The 18,971-nt window shown below is 33.3% G+C and overlaps 2 protein-coding genes and 1 long non-coding RNA gene across 4 annotated transcripts in view; 1 reads left to right on the top strand and 2 right to left on the bottom strand.

The window, feature by feature from the left end:
- The window catches only part of LOC149030540 (uncharacterized), a 54,299-nt gene that overhangs the window by 27,900 nt on the left and 7,428 nt on the right, over positions 1–18,971 (top strand). The window lies entirely within an intron of this gene.
- Positions 3,064–10,935, bottom strand: LOC107071128 (uncharacterized). Its single transcript, XM_015329850.2, has 2 exons — positions 8,955–10,935; positions 3,064–3,332 (listed from the first exon to the last, which is right to left on the bottom strand). The coding sequence occupies exons 1-2, from the start codon at positions 9,298–9,300 to the stop codon at positions 3,214–3,216; spliced, it is 465 nt and encodes a 154-aa protein (XP_015185336.1). The 5' UTR covers positions 9,301–10,935; the 3' UTR covers positions 3,064–3,213.
- On the bottom strand, positions 17,061–18,339 carry LOC149030541 (uncharacterized). Its single transcript, XM_089178546.1, has 3 exons — positions 18,335–18,339; positions 18,234–18,293; positions 17,061–17,930 (listed from the first exon to the last, which is right to left on the bottom strand). The coding sequence occupies exons 1-3, from the start codon at positions 18,337–18,339 to the stop codon at positions 17,672–17,674; spliced, it is 324 nt and encodes a 107-aa protein (XP_089034672.1). The 3' UTR covers positions 17,061–17,671.

Below are 18,971 nucleotides of genomic sequence, written 5' to 3'. Positions count from 1 at the left end.
GTATTTCAAACTTTGATGAACCTTTTAAAGATAATATTGGAGCAAAATCCAATAGATACGTTGAACAATTGTAAAGAGTGCAAAAAAAACACCATGAAAGGTGTCTTGCACTTATCAGTCGCAGAAACACCATTCTTTGTCTCATAAAAAAATGGAAATTATTTATGACTCGACCTAATATATTCGAGTAGGGAAAGTATTGATTAGGTTAGTTAATAGAAAGAAGGATTATATATTGACAGCCATCAATTTCTTTGTATCCAGGTGTAGAAACTGTTCTCCATGTAAATCGATAGGTTCAGTTAATTCAATTGCGAGTTGAAAACCATCCGTTTGATTATGCGTGTCTGAACTAGGGCGATAGGTATAATCACCATGGAATATTTTACATTCTATGTATGTGTAATGCACATATTACATATACACGGGGGTTCCAAAAAACCATACAATATTTATATGGTATATAGGATACATATAACTATATACCATATACTTTTGTTGTATTTAATGATTAAAATTCATTATTTTGAAATACCAAAAGTAAGCACAAATTAATTAGAAATATAATTCATAATAAAAAATAATATTTCACGTGTATATTTAACAAACTTATTAAAACATCTATCATTTTCCTAATGTATAAAAAAAAAAAAAAAACAGAAATGAAAAGAAGAAGAAGAAGAAGAATAAAAAAAAAAGGTGAAGTTATGCTGTCGAGCGTCTGCTCTTATCTTTAGGGGGTCTGTAAACTGTGCCTAACATGGGGGTGAGTTGTAGGAACCATATATACGGTTAATTACAACACACGCGATGTTTTCTAGAGGGTCTTCCGAGTAGTATATATATATATAGATACATGGGGGTATATGAGGAATAACCATAGCAGCTGGTGCGTAATTTTAATGGCTGTCATCCCCATAACCCTACGGTCAGTTTCGATAATACCAACTAATACTCTTCTCTCTCTCTCTCTCTCTCTGTTTCCCTATAACATTTTTAGCATGGTCTGCACGATATACCGTTAAATCGAAAAATCGACAAACTATTCCCCATATCGATGGTGTCTGTTACTTCTTCCTCCTACGCGTTTCAATAATGGATTTCCGACCGTTACACCATCAAGAAATCCGATTAAATGTTCGGTTAACTAATTGTGAGAAAATAAGCCAGTACGGGAAGTGATGTCAATAATTGTTCGTTACTATACTTGTGTGGGAATATTCCCACAATGTTGTATTTCAAAGGAAACCATAAAATAAAACTAAGCAAATACGGAAAATAACATTTTTAACGGTTAATGTTTTTTATTTTTTTTTATTGTAGCAAATAATTATTAAAATTGTTCGAATTTTATTATGAAAATGAAACAATCGAATTTAACATTTATTCATTTATTTGAAACAATATTATTTATAACAAAAGATGTTTTAGAGAAATATATTTTTGGAATATTATATTTTGATAAGATAAGAAAAAGATATATATATAATAATAATAAATAGATCACAGCGAGGACAGAAACCCATGTTATTTCGTTGTCAACCCCGTATGGCATTCTCGTGTACTAACATGAAGAGACCACCATGGCACGCGACCAGGTGGGATCATGCGAGAGAATGTTCATTACAAAATGCCATACACTCTCTCTTTCTCTCTTATCTGCTATATAATTTTCTCAAATGATTCTATTTTCTCGCTATCCACGTGCTATTTGCTATCCGATCATGCTAAACCTATTATTAAAATGATAGGAGATAATTATTACTTATGTTAAAGTCATATTCTTCTTTATCCACGTGTCTAACTTTTTGTCTATGACAATTTAACAGTAATTATTTATTTATTATTTTTGTCATCATAAAGCTAAATAAAAAAATATATATATATATAATTATTAATATATTTATTTATATATTTATATATTTTATAACAATTATATATTATTTAATTAGTCTGTTAGGAGTAAGGGATTAGGAATGGAAATAACAAAGAAAATTTCAAAGCAAAGAAAAAAAAGAACAACTTTATAAAAAGCAATGTGGATTTATTTTAATATTATATTCTTTCGCATGTAAAACTTAAATAACTAAATTGACTAGAATTTTGTTTCTAATTCTACTGCTGGTCAATTATGAACATGGCTTTTTTCTCTCCTTTTCCATTCGCACTTCTACTCCTCTCTGTCACCGCTTCTTTCTTTCTTTCTTTCTTTCTTTCTCTTTTTTTTTCTTACGTGGTAAGATAAAAAATAGTTAGATAGATAGATTAGAATCTTTGGAGGTGCTGTATCGTTGCTCCTAATAACGTGGAACGAACAGTTTCAGGCTTTCAGTGGATTATTCGTTTGTTTTATTTTGTTTGTTTGTTTTTTTTTGTTTTTTTTTGTGTTTTTAAATTATTTTATACAACGAAAGTACGTGCGTGTATGTGTGTATCGTTATAATATAATTAATTAATTCATTATTATATAATAATTATTCTAATAATTTTTTTATAATCTCTCATACAAAACGATCAAAAATATTTCAGATCGTCGAGAAAGAATATTATTATCGAATTTAGGATGATTTTATTTTTATTTTTTATTTTTTTTTTATAGCTGCCACGATCACGACTTTCATGATAATGATTGACGATCCACTTGAAACCTCCATTTTAAAATCACGTTTCACTTTTTTAATTCATTATTCCTTTTTTTTTGTTTTTTTTTCTCTATCTTCTTTTTTGTTTCTTTAACATAACATATTTTTTTTCTATATATATATATATATATATATATAATATATCTATTTTTTTAGATTTTTATGTAATGAATTATTTACATTATAAAACTAAACAAAATATTTTAGTAACGATAGGATTGAAAGTTAATTAACGAAATAGAACTTAACGACATCAGCAAGAACTGATGAAACGATTAGGAATAAATATACAAAATTTTCAATGATTAATAATAATCATAAAAATAAAAGTAATAATAAGTAATAATTAATAATAATAATAATAATAATAATAATAATAATAATAATAATAATAATAATGTTGTTGTTAATATTAATAGCGTTAATAATAAAAAATAATAATAACAATAATAAGAATATTAGCAATTGGGATTGTCATTATAGTAATGAACAGATAAATTATCTTCATTCGTGTTATACAATCATTTGCAGTTCCAACGATTATAGAAATTATTCATTTATTTAGAATATTTTAATGGCTTCTTGGACTTCTTCGAGGACTTCGTTCCAAACCTTGTTGTTTCGTAATGTCACTCGATGATGTCAATGGCTTCTTACCACTTTCGCTACCTTTTCGGGAACGCCAGTAATCTGTAAAAAAAAAAAAGCAAAAGAACTAAAATTAATTAATTGTCCAATTAATTTATTTAATTATACGGGAATTTTTTAAATCGTTATAATAATAAAAATACTTGTATTAATTATCCAATGAAAAGAAACAAGAAAATAAAACAAGTGCATACCGCAAGAAAAGAAAAACAAAAAAACAAAGAGGGGAGAACAAAAATACCCTCCTCCCCCAAAGAAACAAATAAAAAATAAAATAAAATAAAAAGAAAAGAAAGAAAATAAAATGAAAGATAAAGAGTCGTTGGAATAACAAGTATATCTCGTAAGTTTTCTTGTTTTTCTTGTTTCTTCTTGTTGGCTAAGTAAGGCCCCCTAAGGGATTCGGCCCTTTCCCTTTTGTCGACGCATCAGGGACAGCTTATTACGTTGGCATACAACACAACACCTTAACTTCTTGTGCGTATCCAGATCGTCACGAAGTTTGTTGTGTATGCATTTCTATGTATGCGTTTGATATAATAAAGTAAGTAAGAAAGAAAGAAAGAAAGAAAAAGGAAAAAAGAAAAAAAACCCATGAAATTTTCACCGACAATAGGATCTTCGAAATAACGAACGAGGGGACAACACCATCATGACGATGATGTGTCAGGACCTTTTTTTCTTTTCTCTCTTTTTTTTTCTTTTTTCTTTTTAGCATTGGGGAGATTTGGCAGGAACACAAAACGCGTCTTTTGACGTTTTCTTTCCTTATTTCCTTTTTTTCTTCGATCACAGGTAGTCCTGTCGTTGTCACCTGAACACTCAACCTTTACACCTTCTCTATACGTACGCTTATTCTTTCTTATTCTTTCTTTTTTTTTTCTCTTTACTTTTTTTTACCTTTACAGACAGGTGATCAAATTTTTCCAAAAAAAAAAACAAGACGAAAAATTATACAATCTTTTCTATCAATTTCCTTAAACTTGACCTATACGTTAAACCGAATATTAATTTATTTATTGTACTACTTGTACTAAAGATCAATTTTTAAAATGCAATCTAACAATTTGTTCTTTTCAAAATCAAATATGGTCGACTCAAGATGGCGCAGGATGTTATAAATATAACCAGATGGATCAACGAACGGTAATTAAGAAAAATAAAAAGTACAAAGTAAGGTTAGGAATGATTGGATAATAAAAAAAAAAAATTATAGATCCATTTGTTTTCTATCTCTTTTTTGATTCTTTTTGTTTGTTTGTTTGTTGAAAAGAAGATGAGAAAGAAAGCAACGTAATAAAGAGAAGAACGGTACAGTAAGAGAACCATATGTTCGGTAAGATCGTGGATCCTCTAGTAATAGTCTTCTCTTTCTTTATTTCTTTCTTTATTTCTTTCCTTATTTCTCTTGAAGCATTGGTTGTTGCTTCGCCATATGGTGTTCGCGAAACCGAGCTTTCTCAGTGGTTCAACTAAAGTTCCTTCTCTCTTTCACATTTATACGAGCAGAAATAGAATAGAAAAAGATAGATAGACGTAATTCTGAGCAGGATTTCATTTGTCAACATCTGTTTCCATGGTTGGGCCCATTGGATGATTCTAATACAAGGAACCTCCTGAAGGAGGTAAACCAATAAGAAGAGCTCCAAATTCTTATCCACTCCCTACTACTACTACTACTACTACTACTACTACTACTACTACCTGTCCATATGTTTTTGGGGTGGCCTCCATAAAAAATGTTCCACCATGAAGATCTCCCTCTTTCTCTCTCTTTGTTCCCTCAAAGTTTTACGTGTAAGAGATTGGAGTAAGAAAATAAAGTTAGAAGGGATATGTATATATGTATGTATGTGAGTATATATAGGTGTGTGAGTGTGCGTGTTCATATCACATAAAAGTAATCCAAATCCTCCTACATAGTTTTTCATACGAACTACGGATTTTTCCTATAGAAATTTCGATGGAAAGGTGAACATACCCGTAAAGCAGGTCTTACTTTTATTTTTCTTTCACTACAAATTTTATTCTTTTCATCTTCTTTTTTTCATACGAATTGTAAAAGATTCTCCCCTAGGATCTTGCGTACCGATATATATATAATTCTTTTTTTTTCCATGCTAGAAAAAATTTTTATTCACCATTACTATTGTTAGGATTAACGTGAAAGAATAATAATATTCGTATTGGTTGAAAGTTCAACAGAGTTCAATTGAAATTTGTTCAAATGCATTGTAAATCATAGATAAATAATAAAACTTGAAAAAAATAATCAACCTGCCAAGATAAAAAAAAATAAACACTAAAAAATGAAAGCAGTGTTTCTTTTAAAATGATTACAAAGTGTTAAAACAGGTAGCTAGAACAAAACGTAGAAGAAACGAATCGATGGATTGGTTGGGCCTTTGTAAGAAAATTTTTTAATGAGGGGGAGGAGATGGAGGAGAAGGAGGAGGAGTAGATTCGACGTGGAAACACTTGGGAAGAAAGAAAACAGATGGTGTACGACCTTCTTAAGGTCCCTGTATGCTGGTTGCACACGGTGTGTTTGTCTCTCTGTATGTGTGTGTGTATGTGTGTTATATGCATTTACTATATCGCGTGTTGTTCTTCGCGGACCTGATTTAATCGTGGGAAAAAGACGATCTGTACGAACCGGTGGTAGTGCCGGTGCTTCTGTTGTTGCTTTTGCTGTTGCCTATTGATATTGCTACCGTTTCAAGCATATCTAACTTCTAAAGAGTGAAACAGGTGTCCCTTAGGAAGAAAATAATAAAAGAAAGAAATAAAAGAGGAGAAGAAGAAGAAGAAGAAGAAGAAGAAGAAGAAGGGTCGAATAAGGTGCCCCATGTGCATTCACACGTACACTTGTTTCTCTATATGAGTATGCGTTTAGCTTATGGTTAGTTGAATTTAACAATTTTTAAAGAAAATAATAAAACAAATCGAATTTTTTGTAAGTATCATCAGCACAATGATTATAATTTGATTACGTTATTGTTTCAACGAAGCATCAATAATTTGAACTCCCTCGTCCCCCCGTAACTAATATAACCTCAATTAACGATAAGAGAAATCTTGCATAAGAGAAATAGATGACAAAGAAATATATTGTGCAAGAGATTAAAAGAATGAAAGAACAAAAATAAAAGAAACAAATTAATGACCGGACCGTAGGAATTCCTGGTGGATGCTTTTTGTCATTGGAATGTTTAGTATCTCTTGACGAGTATGTTACGCATTAAAAATAAAAAGAAAAGAAGAAAGCAAAAGGATTAAAAAGAGAGAAAGAGTTATTTTTTTTGTTGATCTTTTGTTTTGTTTTTTTTGACATTTAGTTTGACTGTGGTAATAATATCCGTCTTGCATGAAAGCGTGTGAACGGTACATGTGCAGAAAGTCTGATGAGGGATCTCTTTTCTCTCTCTCCCTCTCTCTCTCTCTCTTTCTCTCAAGGCACCAAAAGTATTCAAGGAATGCGATAGTAAGTTCGTTTTACTCCTTGAAAACTGGGGCCCCTTTTCGATGAGTCATTTTCGAAGAGAGTTGAGTAAGAAAGAAAGGAGGGTGAGAGTTAGGGAGTTAGGGAGAAAGATCCTACAGGTATGTATTTCACATCGCCCACCCATGAGAGTATAGATGACTCATATTTTAGAAAAAGAAAAAGAAACAAAATGAGAGCGTGATTCATTCGATGAACAATTCCATGCATTTCTTTTATCTCACCAGGTAGAGTTCATATACAAAATGAATATTTCTCACGATTCAATCGTGTCCATTTTTTGTTTTGTTTTTCTTTCATCATTTTTTATGAACCCACATGCAACGTATATATTTTAATGTTTATAGTTTGTACAGTAAAATGGGTGTTCAGTAATTTGTCAATTTACTTTGTATTTTATTAATTATAAACAAATACTTTCAATTAATTACGATGGCCTAATTTGATATATAAATTCAAACAAACAAACAAAAAAAAATAAACAAGAAAAGGAACGAGAAATGATATTTGTCCGAAGATGAGAATACGATGAAAAGATTTGGGCACTAGAAAGAGTTTCGAAACGATGCTGGTGATGATGCTGATGATGATGGGGATTGGGTCAAGGAGAGGGGAGAAAGAGGCATAGATCCCTCGACGCGTAAGACGAGAAGCCAAAAAAAGAAAAAGGAAGAGACATCAATAGTAGTAGTAGTAGTAGTAGTAGTAGTAGTAGTAGTAGTAGTAGTAGTATTAGGAGTAGTAGTAGGAGTAGCAGGACGAGGAGAGAACGGGGATGAAAGGGGGCATAGTAGTAGAAGTAGTAGTAAAAGAAGAATACCAAGGGGAAGGGGTTGGAGCAAAGGGAGAGAAGGAGAGAAGGCGGAAGAGACAAAGAGGAGTGTGTGCGAGGTTAGAATAAGAAAACAGGTCGGAGAGCCACGCGACCGGCCTGCGCCTGCGCGTTTGTTTCTCTTTTCCTTTTCCTCCTTCCCGTCTCTATCTCCTCTTCGTCTCTTCTTCGTCTCCTCCTCTTTCACCTCCTCTTTCACCTCCTCTTTAACCTCCTCTGTCTCTTCTATCCCCTCCAACAACTGGGTACATCGTCACACGAAGCAACATTTCGTTTCCCGCCAAAAGTCCGCCACGAGACTCGCCTCGCATCGTTTCCCGCGAAAAACCTGCCTCCACCACTAGGCCCGCACGCACGCACACTCCTTCTTTCCCGCCAAAAAATTGCCACGAGGCTTTCTTCTTATCTGACTACTTTGATTTTTATTATTATTTTCTTTTATAGTCGATACATTCGATATGAACCACCTCAATTCGAGTGAAATAGATTTAATAATTATAAATTGTGATGCAATAATTGTTCAATGAAAAGTAATTTATGATTTACCGTTTATGTTTTCAAATGATAAAACATTTCAGACATATCTTGGCTAATTATAGTTGCCTAGCTAAGTAAAAATCTACTGTTTTTTCCCCCTTTTTTTCCCTCTTCTTCTTCTTCCAAAGACATTCTCTTTTGCGTCAGAGTTGGAATATGTACGATGACTCGTTTTGTCGTTGATATCATCCAATCGGGTGATGTTAAAAAAAGATAAAAAGAGAAAGGAAAAACGTCTGTAGAAAGGAAAGAAAGGGAGAAACAAGTAGCTAAAATAAATGGAGACTTTTCTAACAGAAACGTTTCGAACGTTAGACGTAGATAAAGTTTTCGAAAACACGTAGATATGAACAAGAGAAAGAGATAGAGAGAAACAAAATATTTGTCCTAAGATAAAATTTGGACACGCTCGTGTCCTCCATTAGCCTGAGTCAGCGGGTCGCGTCTACCGTTTTACCAAAATCCTTCATCCTTTGAACAATCCTAAACCTTTTCTTTATTTTCTTTAGGAAAACAAGATAAACGGGTATACCTATCGGTCAAAGTACACATGCCAATAGAAAATAATATCAAAAGAGAATAGTTAAATCTTATCGACAGATCAACTATTGAAAACTTAAGACCTGATCGTATCGAAGCACTTAAATCGAAGCCTTAATCAATCCCAACTAAAAATATCCATTTCCCGCCAAATTGTATTCCAACAGAAATTCATGATATTTTCGTGGGAAACAATTTACACCTAATCGTAAAATAAAAATATCTGCATGCATTTTGATTTGATATAACTTACCGTGAATATTGGTCTGCTTAGAGTAAGGACTGGAACGTTTTTTCGGCGTATGCTCGTTGTACGACCACCGACAATCATTTTCTTTATTTTCCGAGCAAGGATCGATTCCCCATCTTCTGGCAAATCGTTTTCTCTCCGTATCCAAAGCCTCTTGCAACATTTCCGCGGTTTCCCGAGAATTTGGTGATCCAAATAGGCAACGAGATACACGAGATGATGCATTAAATGAAGAAGCAGCGTTAGCAGAAGCACCACCACCACCACCTCCGTTCCTGCCACCATTCATCGTCGTATTACTTGGTAACACAGTGAAGTGCACCTCGCGACAGATCGAAGTAGCCAACATCTCGTCCCCTTCTTTTATTTTCACTTGGTCGAGCGCGGTCTCTCTTCGTCGATTAAACGACGAGAGAGGGATAGATGTTGCTGTTGTTGCTGCTCTTCCCGCCACTTCTTCTGCTGCTTCTGCTGCTGCTGCTGCTGCTGCTGCTGACGATGACGATGACGATGACGATGACGATGACGATGACGATGACGATAAACTAACTGTTCGACATTTGAAAGATCCTCGAATTCGAGGACGTGGTCGAGGTTCGAAATGTTCTTTTCTTATTTGATCCACGATTTCGGAATATTTAACTTATTCGTGCTACCACCAAAATGGCAGCTTGAAACTTTTCCCGCGCACTTTCGTCTGCCTGTCTCTCTCGCTCTTTCTCGTTCCCTCCCTTTTGTATTTCCTTGATATTAATATTCTTTTTCTTTTTATTTATTTATTTATTTATTTGTTTTTTTTTTTTACAATTCTTACGCAAATTATTTGAAAAGATCAAAATCTTTCTCTATCTTTCATTTGCAAATATTGTATTAAAGTTCAAGGATCTTTTTTCCTTCAAGATATCATAATCCCTTTTCTAATTGTTTCATTCGTTAATTTTTATTCGATATTGTAAAATCTGATATTTTTACCTTTCTTTCTTTTTTTCTTTATTTCTTTCAAATAATCACCATATATAATGTTGTTGGCCTCTTGACAAATTTCTATCATTCGAAGTCACTAAATTTCTTCTCTATTAGTTTCGAGATTACGATAATAATCCTTTGTTAATTTGCTTAGAATTTTTTCTATAAAATTTCATAGAAAAATCTTGGATATATGTCGCGTTATGAAAATGATATGGGGTCCCGTAGAAATCTCGACGTCTGTGCCGTACGACGGTCGGACTCGTTCTGGTTGTTCGTACGTAAAGAAACTACAGAATAGTCTGGGCTTGAACCCAAGTTCTTTGCTGATGAGATGGTCGTCGTCGTGTCGTAGTAGAGGTGTGTGTTCGCGTCAGTGGTGGTGGTGGTGGTGGTGATGGTACTAGTGGTAGTAGTAGTAGTAGTGGCAATGGTGACGGTGATGGCGATGGCGATGGTGATTGTAATAATAACGATGGTAGTAGTGGTGCGATGGTTGGGTACTGTGGTGGTAGTGGTAGGATTTCAGGTTCGTCGTTAGAAGGTAGCAAGCAAGGGAAAAGGCCTGAGGAGGAGGAGGAGAGTCCACGAGGAGAATCTGCCTTACACGAATACCACCTCCACCGGTTCCAGAACAGAATTCAAATCTGATTGGTGCGCGGGATTGGTTGCGCAGTAAAAATGGCGCGCGATTTACCCTCTTTCTCTTACTTATTCCTAACGGCTATCTTACTGTCTCTCTCTCTCTCTCTCTCTCTCTGGTTTTTTTTTCTTTCTTTCTTTCTCTCGAGCACTTTGTTGAACTGTGGGCCACGTTTCTTCATTTTACCTCACTCTCTCTCTCTCCCCCTCACCCTCTCTCTTTTTCTCTCCCCCTTCCATTTTATTTAGACGTTCACTGTGTATCTGCGCGCGCTCGCGTGTTTCTCTCTCTCTCTTTCTCTCTGTCTCACATACGAGAAACATTTCTTTTATTTTTATTTTTTTTGTATTTTTTCTTGTATCTCTTCTCTGTCTTTCTCATACAGTAGTGGCTCCAACGGATTATGCTAAGCGATTTCGTTCGAGTAGAGGAGAGGAGAGTACCATGGAAGAAGAAGAAGAAGAAGAAGAAGAAGAAGAGGAGGCTCGCGCCATAAAGCCTAACTTTTTTTTTTTGTATTTCTTTTTCTTAAGTAGCACGACGTATAGAGCGATCACGAAGTGCTACGCGTGTTCAACGTTTTGCCAATGTTCAGGGATAATGTTTCTAATCGATAATTTTGTTTAATGTGCGTTATTATTGTATTTCAGTTTGTTTCTTTTTTTTTCGCTTGGAGAATCGGACAATTTGTGCTGCTTTTAGTTGTCCAAATAAAAAACAAAAATGTTCAATCCTACGATTAAATTTTAGCGATCGATTATTCATAATGTTTATTATTATTTATCGAAATGTGTTGTTAGTAATATACAGAAATAATACGACTCATATATTAATGCACAATTTTTAGACCCATAGGTCTGAAGAAGGAAAAAAAAAACAAACCAAAAAAATAATCCATAATTTAAAGTCAATCATTTTATTCGTTCGACCAAAAGAAATTTCTCTTGGCAGGTGGAAGGGATTCAGCACGTGTACATGTGTTCCTTTATGTGTATGTATTAGAGTGAGAAAGAGAGAGAAGACACTAGGAACGAGTTCCAAGCAGAAAATTGCCCTTCTCTTTGAGTCTCTCAGCATCGATCTTCCTAGCTCGGCAAAATGTGATGGCAAAGAGAAAAATATAAGAAATTGAAGAGAAGGAAAGGGAAAGGGAAAGGGAAAGGGAAAGGAAGGGATGAGGAAGAAAGAAAGAAAGAAAGATAGAATGAAAGAAAGATAGCAAGCACACCGAATCATCGCTTCGCGTTTTCCGCTCGATCGTATCTTGCCAAGGGCTGCTCGATTAAATCGCAGTAGCAGGTGCCCAGAACGCATCAAGAGAAAGACAGAAGGATTCTAACTAAAGAGAAAAAGAGAAAAGAGAGAGAGAGAGAGAGAGAGAGAGAGAGAGAGAGAGAGAAAGATACTGGGATGTAGTCTGACATTAAGCGACCACGAAAAACGGGGACCAATTATGGTGCTACGACGACGAGTGTCTTTTAAGTTCTCTCTCTCTCTCTCTCTCTCTCTCTCTCTCTTTCTCTCTTTCTCTCTGCGCTTACCGTATGTATGTATGTGTGTGTGTGTGTTGGTTGCCAGGCACTGATTTACTTTTATTGCCGTCCTTCGTGTAACTTTCTATCTCTCTCTTTCTCTTTCTCTTATTATTATTATTATTATTATCTTTTTCTTTTCTGTTTTTCTTGTTTTCTTTTTTATTCTCTTCTTCTCTTGTACATAATCTTACTAGCATCGAAATTATTCCAACGAAAGACCTTCGATAGCTCACGAATGGTTTTTACAAACTCTATCTTTTCGTTTAATCTTGAAAAAAAAAAGGGAAACATAACTTGGGTACTTTGATTCGATTTCATTTTTTTCTTTTTTTTTTGGTTCGGTTACACAAATTTGAAATAGTAAAAAAAGAGAGAAACGGAGAATAGATCTTTTTGATTTTCAATGCAGAGTTGTTGAAGCATCCATTGGTATTGAGTAAACGTCAAGGTTATCTTCTTTAAAAATAATGGATAATATTTGAAATAAACAGTCGTTTAAAAGAAGAAAAAAAATATTCATATTGTATATCCCACTTAAGTTAATGCAATTTGATATTCCATTGATGAGGGTTGTGAAAAAAAGGGGTGTAGCAATAAGTAACAAAAAAGGTAACCGTATCGGCAAAGCAAAATGATGGGGGTAGATTTAACGGTTAGAAAAAGAAAAACATCGTAGCTAGTGGGGAAAAGGAAGGAGGAAGGGAGGTGGTTAATGCTAAGGGTTGGAAGATTGCATTGAGTTGCGTGCATTTTGAGAAAAGTGGGCACACGTGTGTGCACGCGTGCAACACTCAACACACACAGAGACAGGTGAAAATACCGTGACCGTCGTGGTCACTCTACCCTAACACGATCTTTATCGTTCAAACCTTTTCTCTGAGGGCTTTTTTTTCTTTTCTTTTTCTTTTCTTTTTCTCTCCGTGATTTCATCCAAATTTTGGCAGCACAAGTCATTCGTTTTTATTTGAAAATGATTTCTTCGAAATATAACATAATATGATTGAAATCATTTTGTAATTATTTAAATAACAATTACGACAGTTTTATTATTCATACATTTTTCAATACACCTATGTCATTTGAATACTTGAAATATTAATCATTTAAATCTAAACAATAAAATGTTCTCGAGTTCGTACAAGAAAAGAAGTTCAATAAAAAATGATAGATCACATTTGTAATCGTATCATGCTATCAATCAACCGAAAATGTCTACCCGTGTGTGTGATCAATTATTATCAAAATATTAAATCATCCGTCAGTCTATTCAACAATCAGATAACATCCATGTCAATTTATGCTCATATTATACTTGCATCTTTAATAACAGATAATCAAGAATAATCTCTTTTTCATTATTTCATACTTCCTTTTATTTTCTAAAATTTTTTACAATCATTAATCAAGAGTTGCTTTAAAAATCAATCTCTTTTAATCAAAATTTGTATTATTTATTTGATCATAGTCATCGTTAGGCATTTAACAATTATGAGAACGTACGTGTATCAATATCATGGTAACCATGAGGGGAAAATTATTTCATAGGAATGAATTTCTCCCCCACCGTGTGTATCGTGTTCCCTCTCTCTTTCTCTTTCTCTTTCTCTTTCTCTTTCTCTTTCTCTTTCTCTTTTGCTAACTTATTTCCGGTGTTGAAGGAAGACAAACGAGTGAAGCAGAGACCGGAACACAACACGGACGCTTCGTGTTCCTTTCCTGGGAATACTTTGCTGACGTCACGATACGTATCAGAGCCGAAAAATAAAATTCAAAACAAAAACTAAAAAAAAAAAACAAAACAAAAAAAAACTAGAAAGAATAAAAAGACACAAGCAAAACTAAGATCAAGGGTTGGGAGGGAAAGAGGGGAAAAGGATTCGCAGGGGTTTCTCCCACCACTCTTCTTCTCTTCTTTTTCACCAGGATGTAGTTAATACCAGAGCACCTTTTTTTTTCTTTTTTTGAAGATTATTAGATCTGCCTCAACGATCATTTTCCAGACTTACGAACAACCTAATTGAAAAAGGAAACTCGTGTATATAAATTCATTATTACTATCATTATTATTCGTTTGTTTTATTCAAATAAATTATTTTGTTTTATTTTTTATTTTTTTTATTTTATGATTTAATTTGTTTGAACAAACAGTTGGATTTATTTGTGTTAATTCTTTTAACACGTTCCGTGCCAAAAGCACTTTTTACCTGATTTGTCATTCATATTTTTTAGTATATTAACACGTTCTATGCCACATGTACCATTTATGGTACACATTAAACTTGACCATTAGGCTACGTGTACCATAAATGGTACATGCAAATATATTCATTCAATGCGCTGAAAATCTAATTGTCTGTATCACAAATTGGGTTAAAAATGGTTTGGCACGGAACACGTGTTAAAGAAACAATTGAAGAAACATTATTGAAAAATCGTTTAAATTGAGAAGAATAAAAATGAGTGACCAATTTTCAATTGGATACAATTTCGTAGAGTTGACAGAGATGATTTACAATCGTTTCAAAGAAAAATATATGGGAATGTGAATTGGGGGGAAAAAAAGAGAGAAGACAAAAAATTGACGATGTACTGGTACGAAAATTGGAAAGTTCAATTGACCCTTTCGGCAAACCGACGAATCGAAGAAACGAAGAAGTAGGAAAGAAGAAGAAGAAGAAAAAGAAGAAGAAGGAGAAGAAGGAGAAGAAGGAGAAGAAGAAGGTACGAAAAGGAGCAGACAGATGCACCTGGCAACATGTGCGTTTGCAAGGATGATCGAGAAGAAAGAAACGAAGGAAGGAAGGAAGGAAGGAAGGAAGGAAGGTTGTAGAAGAAACCTTGTCGTTTTTACTTTCCACCCAAATCGTTCTTTCGTGCGTAACCATTTTGACTCTTACCTTTTATAAACTCATATACATATACACACATATGTATATATATATATTATATAAGATAATGCAAAAATATCTTTTTAAAAGAAAATATTATATTTATATTTGAAAAGAAAGGTAGCATTTTGAGGAGACACCTGTATAGTATCAGGAATATCTTTAAAGTGGTGATCTAAAGAAAACAAAGCTGGTTATATTTTACCACGTGGTATACTGAAAGATATAAGATAGTGGAGAAAACATAAAATAGGGGAAAACGAAAAAAACAAATAGAATGAATCTGTCTTTCTTTCTCTTTCTTTCTCTTTCTTTCTCTTTCGCGTGAACAAACTCACCTTTTACATGGAAATATGATATACAATGTATGCCGGCTGTATGTGTGTTTATGTGTGGGTTAGTTGATTCGTTGGGTTGGTTGGTCATCATCTGTTCTCAAAGAGACACGCGCTGTTTGCACATCTTCTTCCTTTCTTTTTTCTATAAACTTCCTTAACGATAAATGATATATTTATTGTACGAACCTTTTTTTTATGCAGAATAGTTCGTGCATTTTTCAATTAATATTTCCGTAATATAAGATTTACATAAAAAAAAAAAAAAGAAAACAATTTGTTATATCATTTCAAAGTAAAGGATATTTGATATAAAAAAACAATCACGAACTTTTGGTTAAACCTAACAATAATTATTTGTTGAAAATAATTTGTCTAAATTAATTTGTTGTTTAAACCACAATTTGCAATTTTAGTTCAACGAGCAAACATACTTTTTCACTATTTTCAATTTTATTTCTATGCAACCCTTTCTATTGAAAAACATATGGGGTAAAATGTTGGGGAGTATTATTGATCATTCGGTTTTATTATTCGCCAACAGGATTTTCTCAGATTCAAGGGTTAAGAGCAGAGATTTTTGTATATTGTCTGGTTTTCATCCATTTTTTTTTTTTTTTTTTGTTACAATGACAATGTTCGAGATGAGAGAAAAGAAAAACGGATGATGGGGATACAGCAGCAGCAACATCAGCAGCAGCTGGTAAATGTAGTCGATTATTATAAGAAGATGCAGATGCGACTCTTAAAAGAAAAAAAGAAGAGAAAAATATCTTTTCCAAAATGTCAAAGAAAATAACATTGACGTTTCAGTTTAGATATACATTGCCTTCTGTTTCTTTTCACGAGAGTTTTATTCTAAAACAGTTTTATATTTATCTTTCTTATCGATAAACTCATGGTTAATAAAATTCGATCAATTTTAACGATAATATTTGAATTATTTTTTTTTTCAATTTAGTATTTACAGCAATGAACTTTCGAATTCTTAATGCCAATTAACATTTTAATGGTCGCAGGTCTATACAGTCAAACGTCACAAGAGACTGGTAATAATTTTGAAAAATTATTTTAGCTAAATTTTATTGTCATTCATAAGTAAGTTATAAATAAATAATGGCCAATTTAATAAATACAAAATTCATAGATAGAAAAATCATATTTTTGTTTGAAAAGAAAAAAATGTCTCTAATTCTTTTACGTTAGTTCGGATGAAATAGAAAATAGAAAAAGCGAAAAAAAAGAGAAAGAAAAAAAGAACATTTGTAAAAAGTGGATAAGAGTAGAGAGTAGAGAAGACCGTTAACAATTCAATGCAGTGAGTAAAAAGAAAATAAAGGTAGAAAAAGGAAGTGTTAGGTAAAGAGAAGAAGGAACAACATATATATATATATATACAGCTATAAATACGTTCTCGTCTTATTCGTGTTCTCTTTTTTACTTAAGATGAAAATAAGAAGAGAAGAGATTGTGGTGGTGGTGGAGACCAGACCAGCTGTTCTCCACCACCACAATCATCACAATCACCACCCTCACAGGGATGCTTATTCGGAAGATCCTTCTGGTGGTATTCGCCTATCTGAAGGAACTATCGTTTGCGGAGGAGTATTTCGATGAAGGTTTTTGGTTAAAAAGGGCAGCTGTTAAGCTCACATAAAGAAAATAAGAGAATGATAGAATACTAAAAAGATCACGGTCACGTCTTTACAAATTTATTCTTCACATATTTCGTTTTAGATTTATTTTTGTTCTTTTTTTTTTTACTTTACTAAATATAATAATATGTTAATATTTCATTTTATTTATTGACAAAAAGTTTCAAATCGTTTTTCATCAATAATGTACGTTGAAAAATCGCAAATTCGCCAGAGTTGATCGGTTGGTTGGTTGGTTGGTTGGTTGGTTGGTTGGTTGGTTGGTTGGTTGGTTTGAATCGAAGGTCATCTATAAAAATAAAAAAAATAAAAACTGACAGGATCGCCAGATGCCAAGGGAAGTTAATTAAATCGCCACTTACAGGAGCTTAGAACCTTTCACGGATTTTTTTGACGGATGGCAGACCTTCAAGGCACTCTTCATTTTTTTTAAATTTTGACTTACAATTAGGCCACTTTCATAAGTATATATGTAATAAATTAATTATAAATATATAAACATTAATATAATATATATTAATAATAAAATGTTTGAAAACTAACTCTCGTCGTAAGTTTGAGAAAGTAAAATTAAAGAAAAGAAAAGAGAGAGAGAGAGAGAGAGAGAGAGAGAGAGAGAGAGAGAATCCTGGGAAGCAAGTTCCCGCCAATTTGTTGGCGGCTGCTCGAGGCAACCTAACGGCCGTTGGTCCGAGATACTACCTCGAAAGTGGCAGGTGCAAGCCGGGCCAAACTTCATTAAACGCAATCCCATCTGCGCCCTCATACTTCCGAAAGAAAGAAAGAAAGAGAGAGAGAGAGAGAGAGAGAGAGAGAGAAAGAGAACGTCTTACGAAGAAACGAGTAAAAAAAAAAAAAAAAATACACGAAAAAGGACCAAGACGTTGACTATTTTTTTGTTTTCTTTCTTTTTTCATCTTCTTCTTCTTCTTTTTCTTCTTTTTCTTCTTCTTTTCTCCCCCCCCCCCAATCCTAAATCCCAAATCTCAACTTCTACTATCAATTCGAAATTATTAATCAACAATATTCGCATTGTTTATTGTACATTTTATTATATTTTTATTGTTTTCTCTTTTTCTTTTTTTTTTCGATTTATATTCGAAGGACACCACCACCACCACCACCACCATCGACTACTAACGGATGTCGTTGCGGAAAAAAATAAGGGTGGTGAAAGGGAGAAGAAAGCCCTCAACGATACCAAGCGAATCAAATTTCTTTCCATCGATCGATCGATCGATCGATCGATCGATCTCTTGATCGATCTTCTTCTTCCTCTTTCCTACTTTTTTTCTACTTTTTTTTCTTTTTCTTTTTTTCCTCTTACATCAGTTCGAAGAAATACGAGAACCTTTCTTTACTCCATTTTTTATTACATTTAAAAATCTATAATATATAAAATAATTATATGAGATTGTAAAAAATGTTAAACGTATGTATATGTTACATACGGTAATATATATATGTATATAACAACGAAACGTTAATGTTTTGCAATAAGCAAGGTGTTTCCAAGTGGTATTCCCACACCATGAGTTATCCATAACACGTTCTTTCGAATGTATGTAACATACATGTGTGTACCTGTAAAAAGGGAAGTAGGAAGAAGAAAAAGGACAATAGACAAATAAAAAGGGTCCACTTGTCGCAGTGGTGGTGGTAGTAGTACGAAGGGAGAGCTATTATCCACCTTATAGATTCAATACCTTTTCATTTCCCCGTATTTCATGGTAAGGAGCTTCATGGGGAAATTACTTTTCCGGATTTTTTGCTATTTCTTTAATCGAGGACAAAAATCTTGAAATAATTTTAAAGTATCATCGTTTCTTAATCTTCTAATGCCATTTTTTAAATGTTTAGTCTTAGAATTATTTTCATTATTATTTAATTCAATTAAAATTTTAACAGCTTATATATATGAATATTTAATTATTATTATTATTATTATTATTATTATTATTATTATTAATTGGCATTAGGAACTGGAAAGTTCATTGC

This window comes from Polistes dominula, unplaced genomic scaffold (genome assembly GCF_049000335.1).
Source record: "Polistes dominula isolate Pdom_NZ unplaced genomic scaffold, Pdom_raw_medaka contig_11, whole genome shotgun sequence".
NCBI classification, from domain to species: domain Eukaryota; kingdom Metazoa; phylum Arthropoda; class Insecta; order Hymenoptera; family Vespidae; genus Polistes; species Polistes dominula.
This window is presented reverse-complemented; position numbering and strand designations above follow the sequence as displayed.